This window comes from Oncorhynchus tshawytscha, unplaced genomic scaffold (genome assembly GCF_018296145.1).
Source record: "Oncorhynchus tshawytscha isolate Ot180627B unplaced genomic scaffold, Otsh_v2.0 Un_contig_2630_pilon_pilon, whole genome shotgun sequence".
Classification (NCBI taxonomy): domain Eukaryota; kingdom Metazoa; phylum Chordata; class Actinopteri; order Salmoniformes; family Salmonidae; genus Oncorhynchus; species Oncorhynchus tshawytscha.
In genome coordinates, this window is record NW_024608703.1 from 11,043 (window position 1) to 26,885 (window position 15,843).

A 15,843-nucleotide genomic window follows, 5' to 3' on the forward strand; every position below is an offset into this window, starting at 1 on the left:
GCTGTAACAGATGGTATAGCAGTCAGTGGATGATTCTTGTGTTTTCCATGTCTTTGGGTCTCTTTAGGTCTTGACTGGGATCTGCTGTTGCTGCTTTTGAAGGCCGACGTCCAATTACTCATGGAAACACCTTCATTAACATATTTAATTTTTTTTAATTTTACCTTTATTTAACCAGGCAAGTCAGTTAAGAACACATTCTTATTTTCAATGACGGCCTGGGAACAGTGGGTTAACTGCCTGTTCACGGGCAGTGCCTTGACAGATTTGTACCTTGTCAGCTCAGGGGTTTGAACTCACAACCTTCCGGTTACTAGTCCAACGCTCTAACCACTAGGCTACCCTGCCGCCCCATATGTTTAGACATTTGTGCCTGTGCCTTGAATGAATGTGTGATCTGTGTACGCATGCAGCACACAATACACATGACAAACACACTGCTAATAAACACTCATATGTTTAGACATTTGTGCCTGTGCCTTGAATGAATGTGTGATCTGTGTACGCATGCAGCACACAATACACATGACAAACACACTGCTAATAATAAACACTCATTGAAACTTGAGACAGTCTTTTCTCATAAACAATTTCAATGTATTTTTTATTTTCAAACAATACATTTTACAACGGAGTCAGGTACTGCAGCAAAGCTACCAAGGAAGGGTTGGTGAAGGACAACATGGGTTTAACATTCTAGAGTTTCCTTTCTCTTCTCTCTAACATCTCTTTTGTTCTATTCCCGTGGGAGATTACCATGGTTTATATTGCCATCTGGCTTGATATTTACAATACATTTTACACATGTTCATCATTCAATCTTTATATTTCTTCATTACTGCACAGTTTCAGTTTGGTGAACGGAAAGGAAGCGATGAAAAATCCGGAGGTTGCGTTTACTGTTCAATTGTACAAAGTGATATTAAATCAGATACAGTAGGCTGTGTCACTGTTTAGCTGGGGGAGGAGTCAACATTTAGGGCTCAACATGCGTTGTGCCTTTCTAGGGAGTTCTTCCTAGCCACCGTACTTCTACATCTGCATCTTGCTGTTTGGGGTTTTAGGGCAGGGTTTCTGTACAGCACTTTGAGATATCAGCTGATGTAGAAAGGGCTTTATAAATACATTCGATTGATTGGTTGAGGAAGTGGGAAGACAAACAAGAAGAGAAAATAGAAACAGATTTGAACAGCGAGCACAAATACCTCATACCACACATAGTAATAATGCCTGAGGTTGATCATGAGGTTTGTTGATGTTGTTAGATAGAGGTGATTGGTTGAAAAAGGTGTTATGCATATGAAGTCATTATGGAGCCCTTTCAATAAGCCTTAATACACAACCTATAGATACGTTTCTCCCGTATCTCCCAAAGCAGCACAGTCAGGACCAGACACATGGATCGTGTACCTAGCCTTATACAGTAGATCTTTATGCAAATAAACCCTTCAATATGTCATCATTCCCTAAACACAGCAGCACTGGACCAGGAATACATACAGTACGGAACATGGAGAATGGTTATATTGTGTATACAAATCTCTCTCTCTCTCTCTCTCTCTCTCTCTCTCTCTCTCTCTCTCTCTCTCTCTCTCTCTCTCTCTCTCTCTCTCTCTCTCTCTCTCTCTCTCTCTCTCTCTCTCTCTCTCTCTCTCTCTCTCTCTCTCTCTCTCTCTCTCTCTCTCTCTCTCTATGAAGTGGTACAGTCCTTCAGAGTGTAAGTAATGATAATGGTGACAATAAGATGGAAATGGAATAATGTGGTACAGTCCTTATAGGAAACTCTACTTCAACAACCTGGACAGCTAAAATGTCAATCTCAATAAAAGTGAATAACATTTAGTAGTGTTGGATGAAGTGCCATCTTGGCTGCCAGGCCATAACAGTGGAGTGTGTGTGTGTGGACATCCACCACAAATTGTGTCTGATAAGCCAAGTGGGATTGGCTACAAGACAAAGCATGTGGCTCCAATGCACACACAGATTAATTGAAATTGCTTCTGAGCAGCTTGATTCGAATTTGCAATCCAACATGACTGGGCCGGAATCTTTCTCTCTGTCTCTCTCTCCCTCTATAGACTCGTTCCTCTGATTTCTCTTCCATACAAAAATAAATAGTTATCCAATTGTGGATGTGCCATTGACTTATCTTAGAAAAACACATTCAGATGGATTCAGGAAGATCATTAAGAGAATGGAAAGAGGAGGAGTGATAGAAACAGAGGAGTACATGGGTAGAGGAGAAGGAGAGAGGATGGGGAGGAGGAGTGATAGAAACAGAGGAGTACATGGGTAGAGGAGAAGGATAGAGGATGGGGAGGAGGAGTGAAGGGTTGAGGGGAGAAGAATAATATGTTATTTCACTCACATCTCCTTTAACACCTGTGTTACTGTAGAAACCAGAACAACCACTATACTGCATTATCTAATGCTGCTGAGCATGCGGGCATCAGAGCAGGGTAGAAGAGGGAATATTGATGTGTCCAGCCCCTATGCCAGAGGACTGACCAAGTCAACACATTGTCCACTCAAGTTCTTGGAGATGACAGTACACCTGTCTGTCATATATGATCTCACCACACCTGTCTGTCATATATGATCTCACCACAGCTGTCTGTCATATATGATCTCACCACACCTGTCTGTCATATATGATCTCACCACAGCTGTCTGTCATATATGATCTCACCACACCTGTCTGTCATATATGATCTCACCACACCTGTCTGTCATATATGATCTCACCACACCTGTCTGTCATATATGATCTCACCACACCTGTCTCACCACAGCTGTCTGTCATATATGATCTCACCACAGCTGTCAGTCATATATGATCTCACCACACCTGTCTGTCATATATGATCTCACCACAGCTGTCTGTCATATATGATCTCACCACAGCTGTCTGTCATATATGATCTCACCACACCTGTCTGTCATATATGATCTCACCACACCTGTCTGTCATATATGATCTCACCACAGCTGTCTGTCATATATGATCTCACCACAGCTGTCTGTCATATATGATCTCACCACACCTGTCTGTCATATATGATCTCACCACAGCTGTCTGTCATATATGATCTCACCACAGCGGTCAGTCATATCTACCACAGCGGTCAGTCTATGATCTCACCACCTGTCTGTCATATATGATCTCACCACACCTGTCTGTCATATATGATCTCACCACAGCTGTCTGTCATATATGATCTCACCACAGCTGTCTGTCATATATGATCTCACCACAGCTGTCTGTCATATATGATCTCACCACACCTGTCTGTCATATATGAGCTCAGGCTCAACAGATCATGCTCCAGGCAGTGTAGAGAATACAAAGACATCATAACTGATAAATGATCGCATGGTGCAACACTGACTGCAATTCAATGATTATTGAATGTTATGACACTGCTTTGTCGAACCAAAAACACACACAGTCTCTGCTCAACAAACTCAATCTCGAGAATTGTTTGGGTGGCAGCAGTTCGCAAATGATATTGTGCTGATCACCCTCACGGCAGTCAAGCAATGCATTCCACCAAGAGTCATTCACAATCTAGTCCGGTTGCGGACACAACTACACCTAATTTCAAATGTACCAATAAATCATCTGATTTGTATGCCTAGCAATCAACAAATGTACATTTGATGGTGACACACGAGCACATACACACACACACACACACACACACACATACTTGTAGTTGCGCACACACACGGATGCACACACACACACACACACATACAGCACGTCCCCCTTCAACCTCAATCAGACACACACTGACACCACACACAGACCAGATGAGAGAGGAAACCTCATCAACAATGACAATAATTTGCTTTCCATTATATTTCTCTTCACTGTGGTTTCAGTAATTGAAACAGAGGAGGGGATATCAAGTATCTTATTGGGCTGTAGTAATACCAATTTGACTGCCTATTAGGCTAATGAAAAGCACACACACACACACACACACACACACACACACACACACACACATAGACTGTACTCATTAACTCCTTGCACTATTCATGTACAGTACTTTATGTGACTGAATATGGTCCTTATATGGTCATAAACACGATGTGCGTGTAATGTGTTTATGACAGGTGACAACACACAGAAACACACAGGTTGACATGTGAAATGTTCGGGGTGAGTGGAGGGGGAAATACTCAAAGGACTATATGAATTCTCTACATCAACGTCTCTCAAACAGACAGATCCCACTCATTCCACAACCATTTCTCATGTGGAGGAAGAGATGTTCACAGACACACACATCAATGCTCTACCACTATTACCCTCTTTGAGCTTTACAGATCACATTGTCATGAAAATGTCTCCTTCCCTTACGAGAGTCTGATTGCTGCGCTAAAGAGGGAGAGGACAGAGTGACAGAGAGAGGAGAGGGAAGGAGACAATGTGATCTGAGAAAATGAGACATGGGAAATGGTTTTGGAATGAGTGGGATCTGTCTGTTTGAGAGTAAAAGAGTTAGTTGCTGGTTGAAAATAAATAAATGAATGGGTTTCTCAAGATAATATTGGTTGTACAGTACCAGCACTATGTAAATACATGGAGATTCCTGAGTTAGCCTGAGCTAGCCTACTGACCCCTTTTCTTATTCAGAACAAAATGGCCGCTGTTGTGATTGATGTGTTTGTCCTTTAAGAGCGAGCACAGATAGATCATGATGGTGACACACGAGCGCATACACACACACACACACACACACATACTTGTAGTTGCGCACACACACGGATGCACACACACACACACACATACAGCACGTCCCCCTTCAACCTCAATCAGACACACACTGACACCACACACAGACCAGATGAGAGAGGAAACCTCATCAACAATGACAATAATTTTGCTTTCCATTATATTTCTCTTCACTGTGGTTTCAGTAATTGAAACAGAGGAGGGGATATCAAGTATCTTATTGGGCTGTAGTAATACCAATTTGACTGCCTATTAGGCTAATGAAAAGCACACACACACACACACACACACACACACACACATACACGCACAGACTGTACTCATTAACTCCTTGCACTATTCATGTACAAGTACTTTATGTGACTGAATATGGTCCTTATATGGTCATAAACCCTAAGCCTAGATAAGGAAATAGGCTGGTAATTGCATGTCTTCATCTACAGGCTCTTCGTTGTCATTCACCTCAATTAAACAAAGACTCTGTGACAGCAAAACACATGTAGCCGCTTCAGTGATTAATTGGCTATCTGAGCCCACCAGTTTCTAAAACCCACTAGTGTTGCATTGCAATATATATATTTTAGAGGAATTCCAATTAAATTGAGAGAGTTCTTATCTTCTTATTTCTGTAAAGAATGCAATCAAGTGGTAAAGCTCTTAAGTTTGGTCTTAGTGTGTGTGTGCATGTACGTATAATCCACATTCCCCTGCAACAAAACATCATTTATTAAATCACATTATGTTTCCACGTGAAGGCGTTCTCTGCAGTTCGTAATGATCCATTTTATTTTTATTTCTCATTTCCCCCCTTTGTTATGAAAACTGCTTTTGGATGATGACATGTGAATAGATTCATCCCACCTTGTATACATGATCATTTAAAACCACCCAGGTTTCATTCAACGGAACACAATATGAAGACAATCACGTAAAGGTGCAAACTGGTGTGTTTTTGGAAATCAGTGACATATTCCCATTGGTTTGAGAAGACCAATCAGCCTATTGTATCACACGGTGTAAAGTCATCTGAACTCCATCCATTATAACCAATGGGACAGTTGTAGTCTGTAACAGGCGTCTACCATCTTAATTAGTGTTCAATTAAGTCAATGTGACGGCTCAATCTGTCAGTCAGACGAAGATCACATCACCTCTAAGCTACCTGTCAAGCTAAATCAATCAAGACACGCTAGTTTACAGAGCAGCACTAACAGTGTACGGAGATGGGGACGTTGACTTGAACAATGCTTAATTACTGTTGACACATTAGGACCCCACGGGTGGTCTTGTCACTGCCTGTGTTCAAATGGCAGGTGAATAGACACCTCCATATGCTGCGTTGCTACCGAAGGGTCCTATAACTGAGTGACACACACAGCAATGACAGCATGAATTCACACATCACATGCACTGTCCCCCCCCCCTCTCTTTCTCTGCATCCCTCTCTTTACTCTGAGGTGATGGCACTTTGAACAGTGTTAAACTGCATATCTATTCCATTACATCAACTGTTCTGAGATGTGAGAGAAGAGAGAACCTGTGTATCCTGAGGGTGACAACTTCAAAGGACCATCCCTCCCTCCCTTCCACATCCCTCTCTCGCGCGCTCGCTACCTCTCTCCTCCCTTGCTCCCTCCCTCCATGTATCCCAGATGTCCATACGCACCCAGAACACAATTCAACATCAACCCTCTCCACAGCTGGCCAACATCTAACAAGCTAAGGCTGGGGTCATGCCAGCGAAGGTGTGTGTGTGTGTGTGTGTGTGTGTATACACACTACACACCTATTACCATTACCATCCTTTCACTCTCATTCATCCCTATTCATTCCTATTCTTCCTTCTCTTGTGTTAGTCTGATCAAACACACCTAGTAACCTTTGTGCTTCTCTCTCTGTCTCTCTGTCTTCATCTAATTCAATAGAATGTGAGTACAGTTCATCAAGGGCTTGTAGATTGCTGTGGACAGCTGTGTGTTAGTGGTTAAATGCCTGTTCACGTAAGCAGTCTTTTGATCAGACAGGTTCTCTCCAGGGGGGAGGAGGGAGCCGCAGGTGTACCAGCGTATCAAGCTGTGTGTGTGTGTGTCTGTATGTATGTGTGTGTGTGTGTGTGCGTGTGCATGTGCATGCGTGTGTGCGTGTGTGTGCGTGCATGTGTTTTCGATCAGTCGGGTTCTCTCAAGGGAGGTAAAACCCCAGGTGTACAAGTGTTACAGACTTGTCCCAAATAGCCCCCTTTTCCCAATATAGTGCACTACTTTTAACCTCAGGGTATTATAGGGAATAGAGGGCCATTTGCAACGCTACCATAGATTGATGTTAAAAACCCTTTCAAACTTAGAGGACGAGACCCAGTCACAGAAAGCTAGTGTTGTTTGCACTTAATAGTGTTTGAATGAAGGCTTGGCTAGCTGATCATGTGCATGTTGCTGCTGAATACCAAGAAACCCACAGGAAAGATTGTGACTAGGATCAATGACTTTCATACATCAATTTCTTTCTTCAATTGCAGCCGTTTCCTACAATGGTGTAGTAGGTCATATTTCGGGCAGAGGGACGAGCATTCACAAACACACACACTCATTCAAGCAGACAAACACACACACTCATTCAAGTAGACAAACACACCTGCTGCTAAGAGTCATACGCTTCTCTTTGATACTTGTAGATGTCAAACACTCTCTAGTGTTGGAAGCTGTGTGAGGAAGACTGTGATGCTACGGTTCATCATTTAAGACACTAAACAGTGAGACACGGCTCTGAAGACAGCAGGACATGAAAAACAAAGAAAAGAGGGGGAAAATGAAAAGAGAAGATAAACTGCCATCTGATATATCTCTGTGAGACTGAACAGCTTCTAATCTGACGTGAAGAGATAAGTGATATGTTCATTTCCGATACTGTATCAAAGGCTTACTAAACACCCGGTTGGTTGAATAGCAGCCTTTTATAGTAAACAACATCTCTTCTGGCCTCAAATCTTTTGAAATGTCTGTGAACAAAATATGTTTGAACATATGTAGTCTCGTGAAGTTTGTATTTTAACATGGTGTTAGCATCATGGAACGTTAAGGGGCTTTAAAAACCCGGCAAAGACAAATCTGCTGTTGTAAAGTAACCAATATGACATTTATATTTGTGTGCACCAAGTGATTAAATCTGAAGCCAACTACAAGTGCCAAACCCACGGTTTCTCATTTCAAATATTTGTCAAAGATATTATCCTTATTTCCACACACACACACACGTCAGGGTCCTAAGAGACACTGAAGTATCTATTTGATTTGATCATCTTTTAGCTTATATCTCTGACTTGGTCTATCTGTTTGTTGAGCTAGAACAACCAAGAGGAATGCCCAAGGTAAATGAAGAAGGCTATTTGAATAGTTGGAGTAGTTTGGAACCCGTTATGTTTAGCGAGAGAGAAGAAGAACACCAGATTTAGAGTTTCAACATTGACACGGATGAATATGCATTAATACACAGGTTGGGTTTGTGTTCTTTTCTAATTGTGATATTCTATCCTTACAAATCTACTCTCAAAATGACATACACATGTAGGCAGCACTAACAAACCTGCACTTCGTCCTTACAATCAAAACAGACAACATCTCGTGTGAAAGAGTCTACCGTTCAATAAGTCTTCACTGGGAATTATGCATTGAAATGGAGCTATCAACTGCTAGGGTTCCCACACAGTTGCTAATCAATGAACATTTGGGACAGAATGAGACTTTGGGTGCCTCAAGAAAAGGGTCAAAGGTTAACATGGGAAGATGAAAAGGGTCAAAGGTTAACATGGGAAGATGAAAAGGGTCAACGGGTTAACATGGGAAGATGAAAAGGGTCAAAGGTTAACATGGGAAGATGAAAAGGGTCAACGGGTTAACATGGGAAGATGAAAAGGGTCAAAGGTTAACATGGGAAGATGAAGGGTCAACGGGTTAACATGGGAAGATGAAAAGGGTCAAAGGTTAACATGGGAAGATGAAAAGGGTCAACGGTTAACATTGGAAGATGAAAAGGGTCAACGGTTAACATGGGAAGATGAAAAGGGTCAAAGGTTAACATGGGAAGATGAAAAGGGTCAACGGTTAACATTGGAAGATGAAAAGGTTCAACGGGTTAACATGGGAAGATGAAAAGGGTCAAAGGTTAACATGGGAAGATGAAAAGGGTCCGACATTCAAATGAACGATGACGCGTCCTGTAAATGAGACGAGTCGCCATGTTAAAGAATCAAGAATCCGCCGAGGTTGAGAAGCTAATCCACTTTTATGACTCTAAAATGACATTTCACAAAAGAATAACAACATGCAACTTAGCGGGCGGGGGAAAAGACAAGAACAAAAGACATCCTGATCCTACCATCTGGGAATACACAGACATTCTAACACATCATAATTGAATGACCTTTGAATCTCATTGGAGCCTATTGACATTTTACTGTAATACATAATAGCGATATATTTGAACCCTCTTGCCTATCTCCTACCTATACCTGTGTCATATATATCTGTATGCTTCACATATTGCATATCTCATACTCAGGGGGATAATATGTGAAATAAACTGGCTTTTCCAACTGGGTATTTTAAAGTGGCACTTCACTACTTATTTAACCTGATATTCCTACTGTCCTTCCTGCAACCTGCCGGTGTCCACATGGAGATATTGAATATGAGCTTAGAAAATAGTGGAGTGCCCCTTTAATTCTAACGGATAATGAGAAAGAATGAAAGGAGGATAAGCTGGACGACGAGCGATCGAGTGAGAGATTTGTTCCTCTCTGATCTTTTCCTGTCTTCAAGAAAAACCAAAACATACTGCAGGTAAGCGGACATCTTTGACATCTCTGTGGTTGTGGTGTGGGTGCGCTTGTGTATTTATGTGACCATCTGAGTGTGAGCGTTGAAAACAATATTTTAGAGATCCACTTCAGTGTTTTCTGTCATCCACCTGAGGTATACAATTTTCCTTCAAAACGTCGATACACAACGCTGCACAAATGTCAACAAGGGGGGACAAGAGACAAGAACTCCATTTTGTGAAACTGACCGGGACTTTGTTTTACATTGTGTTTCACCAACCAAGATGGCGTCCGATCTCGATCTCTCATTGGATATGGTGCATCTATCCAGTAGGGACAGGAGAGCATCTTCTCTGAAGCCATTGGTTCATGGGTGATTCATGAGAACATGGCCTATTCCTCTATGGTACGGCATATGTTCTCATTCACTCCCCACGTCTCTTCACTATAGCTCTCACATATTGATTTATTTTCCATTCAAAAGGTGCCCTTTTGCTAATTGTAGTATTTCTAGATTAGCCTTTATATCTCACCCGAACACACACAGAGGGACACATCTGCATTCATACAGATCCAATATGTTTTAGAACTAGAAAACCCGTCAAATATGCAACCTTGATTTTCTTTCACCTATCAAATGTTAAGCTCAAAGAAAAAGTCGGTAATCAATGCTACCTTATAGATGTGAATAAAAAACTACAACTCTGTACAAAGTCTCATCGAAAGGACTCTACAATCTGCTTATCTTAATAATGAGCATTGTCTTTTTTCAAGACGACAAAACCATTCGACTACCATTAGCCACTGGGCTATGCTAGCCCTGTTGTCAATCACAGGTGCGTTAGCATTAGCCTCTAAGCTAAGCTAGCCCTGTTTCGCAATCGTTTTCTTTTGTAGTTTCATCAATGTTTGGAGTTTCATCATTGTTCCGACAATGCTCACATGAAATTCACATTTTGGTACTTGTTTTTGCTTTTCTTTGGGTGTATGGATGAGGGCGACTATGCTCCATGCAAGCCCATAATTAGCATGTTTTTCAAGGGTCCTGTCATTGCTGTAGTCCTCTCAAAGAATATCCACATGTCTCAGAAAATGAGATGCCTTAATTAAACTCCATTACCCAGAAGTCATTGTAATCCTCCACAAAATGTATACCAATTCCTCAGCTTCAATTTTCACCCAATCGTCATGGAAAGAAGAGAACATGGCCATCTCACTGATGAAAACGAGAGAGAGAAAGAGGGAGGAGACGAGTTCATTGAACAGATATCAATCAAACACCTCTGGAGAAGAAAAAAAAGTTCCAACCGATAGATAAAGTTTCATCTGTTTTTCCTCGAGCCGGCATCCATCATCTGGCTCGTACCTTTAACTCCAAACCCCATCTCCCCTTCCTGTCCACCCCTCTTCTCAGTCCAAGGGTTGGTGAGGTACCCATGAGCATCTATCTCATAGTACTGTTGTCCATCTTTACTCCTGACAGAAAGATTTGCCTGGTCCAAACTCCCAGTGCTATTACATTTTTTCACCAGAGGGGGTGCCAGGGAGCTAGGTGACAGCAGTGACGTCAGAGACAAACTACTAAGTGTCTCTGATAAACGTTCGCTGTTAAAAGCCTTACTGGATCCTTCGCCTCCCATCCCTATCCCACAATCGTCATCTGAAGGGTCCATAGAGTCTTGCCTTGGGCACCCGGGACTGGTGCTGCTGCCACAGCTGCTCTGGCTCCTCTGGTGCCCTCTAGTGGCTTGGAGGTTGAATGCTGTACTGCGGCCTCTCATTGAGGGGTGACCCAGCGATCTGGGAGTTTGTCGTGTTTCGTCGAGGTGAGGGAGGGGGAGAGGGCAGAGGAGAGGCAGGGCCAGGGAGAGTCCCAGGTCTCCTCTGGGGGGGGAGACGCTAAAGCTGAGACCTTCCTCCAGGGTGGTCTGGAGGCTTCCCTCGGAGCTGCCTGTGGCCAGGGACGAGTCACTGTGGGACGGGTGCTGAGGAAGGATAGAGGGGGTGGTGGGGTGGAGGGATAGCAAGGGGGGAAAGAAGAGAGAGCAGTAAGGAGAGAGAGAGAGAGAGAGAGAGCGAGAGAGAGAGAGGTGAAAGAAACAGAGAGATAGACAGTAAGACAGAAAGAGAGAGAAAAAAAGTGAATGAGAGCAGGATGAAGTATTTAAGCACAAGAACCAAGAAAACAAAGAGTCAAGTAGACAAGGGATGACCTCGCTAATTAGTGTAGTGCTGCAGAAATGTACTGGAATAGAATCTCACAAAGCACTCTGGAAATGACATAAACAAAACAAATTGATACAGAAAAGGTCAGTTACATGCTGTTGCCATGGTTACCTCTGAAGCAGAAGAAAAATATTGCTTGTTTTTGTGTGCCATGAACAGAAAATGCACACTTAGCACCGTAGAATACCATTTAAATGAAAAATACTGTGCACTAAAGTCTAAATGGGAAGATATAAAGGTCTGAATAGGAAGATATAAAGGTCTGAATAGGAAGATATAAAGGTCTGAATAGGAAGATATAAAGGTCTGAATAAGAAGATGTATAATTCAACATTGATGCACTCACTCCTTACAGATATGCCCATTTATTGTGTTTTATTCCTCAATAACTGTCTCAACCACAGTGAGCTTTCTGGAACAAAATGGCTGCTGTGCATCAGCTGGATACTTCCCCCTCTTAGAATATAAAAGATGCTACAGTATATTGTAAATGTAATCTCTTATAGCAAGCATCCCCATGGACCTTAACTCTAGTGGAGTGTAGCCCTTACCAACGAGTGGAAAACAACTGAATCTGATGGGTATTTCACCCCATAAAGTCAATCCATTATAACACCCATGGCTGCTACACTGAAGTCCATATACGACACTATATGATTGCACACACCTGAATATACGGTCGATCTCCAAGGCATTTCTAGTTGATCGGCAAATATTTATGTAAAAAACCCAACAATAGGGTCTCCCGAGTGGCCCAGCGGTCTAAGGCACTGCATCGCAATGCTTGAGGCAGGTTCGATCCCAGGCTGTGTCACCGGCTGTGACCGGGTGACGCACAATTGGCACAGCATTGTCCGGGTTTGGACTGCAGGGATGTCCTTGTCCCATTACGCCCTAGCGACTCCTTGTGGCGGGCCGGGCGCCTGCAAGCTGACCTTGGTCGCCAGTTGTACGGTGCTTCCTCTGACACATTGGTGCGGGTTAAGTGAGTGTGTCAAGAAGCATTACGGCTTGGCAGGGTTGTGTTTTAGAGGACGTATGGCTCTAGACCTTCACCTCAGTACAGGAGTTTCAGCGATGGGACAAGAGTGTAACTACCAATTGGGGAGAAAAAAGGGTAAAAATAAACGATAAAGCCTTCTATTCCTATTTTAATATTTTATTTGTAGAGGCACCCTATTCAGCTGCACTGCACTACATTTTTTAACCATTTCATGTGACTAAAGGTACAAACTCTTCCTGCCTGGAGAGAGCAAATCAACTGCGCTATAGGCCTACCGCTGGCCAATCGGATGGCTCAGATTACCCTGTCTGCAATAATGAGGCGGGCGTAAAAGAAAGCTACAGGAAAGTTGTGAGATTTCAAAACTTTTATAACCATGACTAGAGAGAGACTGTCAACGAATACAGCAAAGAGCTGCTGTTTTTTATGAGTGAGTTCATGTTCAAGTTCTTAATAAGCACTGTCAATACTTTTTATTTAACACTTTTATTAGCCATAAAATATGTTTTCTTCCACTCCCGCCACAACAAGCAGTGCAGCTGTAATGAATGAGTGGGAAAGCTTATTGATAGGCGTTGTTTTATTAGCAGCTTGGGTCTTTTTTTTAACCTGTTTGGGATCGGGGGCAGCATTTTCACGTTCGAATGAAAAGCGCGCCCAGAGTAAATCTCCTGCTACTCAGGCCCAGAAGCTAATATATGCATATTAGTATTGGATAGAAAACACTCTGAGGTTTCTAAAAATGTTTGAATGATGTCTGTGAGTATAACAGAACTCATATGGCAGGCGAAAACCTGAGAAAAATCCAACCAGGAAGTGGGAAATCTGAGGTTTGTAGTTTTTCAACTTGCCTATCGAATATACAGTGTCTATGGGGTCAAATGGCACTTCCTAAGGCTTCCACTAGATATCAACAGTCTTTAGAACGTTGTTTGAGGCTTCTACTGTGACCTGGGGGCGAATGAGAGCTGATTCAACCAGAGGCCTGCCAGAGTGCCATGACCTGATCATGCGCGCACACGTGAGAGCGACCTCCTGTGTTCCATTGCAATTCTAAAGACAAAGGAATTCTTCGGTTGGAACATTATTGAATATTTATGTTAAAAACATCCTAAAGATTGATTCTATACTTCGTTTGACATGTTTCTACGAACTGTAATATGACTTTTTGAACTTTTCGTCTGAATTTTCTCCTGGACTTGCCCACGCCTCGTGAGTTTGGATTTGTTTACCAAATGCGCTAACAAAATTTGGACATAAATGATGGACTTTATCGAACAAAATAAACATTTATTGTGGAACTGAGATTCCTGGGAGTGCATTCTGATGAAGATCATCAAAGGTAAGTGAATATTTATAATGCTATTTCTGACTTTTACTGACTCCACAACATGGCGGGTATCTGCATGGCTTGTTTTTGTGTCTGAGTGCCGTACTCAGATTATTGCATGGTTTGCTTTTTCCGTAAAGCTTTTTTGAAAGTATATCTATAATTCTGTGCATAATAGTCGTATCTTTTATTATGAGTATTTCTGTATATTGATGTGGCTCTCTGAAAATTTGCCGGATGTTTTCGAAGCACAACATTACTGACCATAAAGCGCCAATGTAAACTGAGATTTTGAGATATAAATATGAACTTTATCAAACAAAACATACATGTATTGTGTAACATGAAGTCCTATGAGTGCAATCTTATCAAGATCATCAAAGGTTAGTGATTAATTTTATCTCTATTTCTGCTTTTTGTGACTTCTCTCTTTGGCTGGAAAATGGCTATGTGTGTTTTTGTGACTAGGCTCTGACCTAACATAATCATTTGGTGTGCTTTCGCTGTAAAGCCTTTTTGAAATCGGACACGATGGGTAGATTAGCAAGAAGTCTATCTTTAATTTGGTGTCTTGCACTTGTGAATGTATGAAAGTTACATATTTATAAAAACATATTTTTTAATTTTGCGCTCTGCCTTTTCAGCGGAATGTTGTTGAGCCTAGCCGTAAGAAGTTTTAATATCGAGAAATATTTCACTTTCTCTGTTCATAGGAGTAACAACATGAATTTGTGCATGTTGCGGGCGATCAGTTAGAAGACGGTGTCCCTTTTTTTCAGTGTCAGTAGGGTATGGTAGTAAGTGCCAGGTGCACCGGTTTGAGTTTGTCAAGAACTGCAACTCTGCAGGGATTTTCACGCGCAACAGTTTCCTGTGCACAAGCATTTCGCTACACTCGCAAAAACATCTGCTAACTATGTGTATGTGACCAATAACATCTGCTAACCATGTGTATGTGACCAATAACATCTGCTAACCATGTGTATGTGACCAATAACATCTGCTAACCATGTGTATGTGACCAATAACATCTGCTAACCATGTGTATGTGACCAATAACATCAGCTGACCATGTGTATGTGACCAATACAATTTGATTTGATTTGTGTGTATCAAGAATGGTCCACCACCCAAAGGACATACAGCCAACCTGACACACCTGGGGGTGCAACTCAATATTAGGAAGGTGTTCTTAATATTTTGTACACCCAGTGTACATTTCACTACATGAATACTTCCTCTACCAATATGACCCCATAACCTCTTACCTGGGAAATTAGGACCCTACTGTTGGCCCCTGAGGAGTCTAGGATCCTGCTTTTGGCCCCTTGGGAGTCTAGGACTCTGCTGTTGACCCCTGGGGAGTCTAGGACGCTGCTGTTGGCCCCTGGGGAGCGCAGAGAGGACCAGGAGGCTGGGGAAGGCAGCCTGGATGCCTCTCTCCCCCCTGGGTCTACCCCCGTCCTGTGGATGGGTGGGGGGACCGCTGTGGCTGTGGCGGGGTGAAAGAACTCCACAGGGAGATGGAAGAGAGGAGAGGAGGAACCTCTACATCCGACACTGCCAACCTGGTCACTGTGATGGCCATCACCATCTGTTGACATACAGTTATTATCTATAGAAAGATAGAAATGTTGCATGTAGAATGAACATGAGTTATCTATCCATTCATCCATTCATCCAGTCATCCATCCAGCTGTATAACGCTAATGTTATGGTGGGAGGAA

General features: G+C 42.4%; 1 protein-coding gene across 1 annotated transcript in view; it reads right to left on the bottom strand.

The window, feature by feature from the left end:
- Positions 1-2,786: 2,786 nt before the first annotated feature.
- LOC121843739 (voltage-dependent T-type calcium channel subunit alpha-1I-like) overlaps positions 2,787-15,843 on the bottom strand; it is a 61,208-nt gene continuing 48,151 nt past the window's right edge. The window contains exons 12-14 of the mRNA XM_042313534.1: positions 15,385-15,710; positions 3,146-11,542; positions 2,787-3,072 (exon numbers count right to left, since the gene is read on the bottom strand). Of these exons, the coding sequence (XP_042169468.1) occupies positions 10,880-11,542; positions 15,385-15,710 (989 nt within the window). The 3' untranslated portion in view covers positions 2,787-3,072; positions 3,146-10,879. The remainder of the gene's footprint in view (positions 3,073-3,145; positions 11,543-15,384; positions 15,711-15,843) is intronic.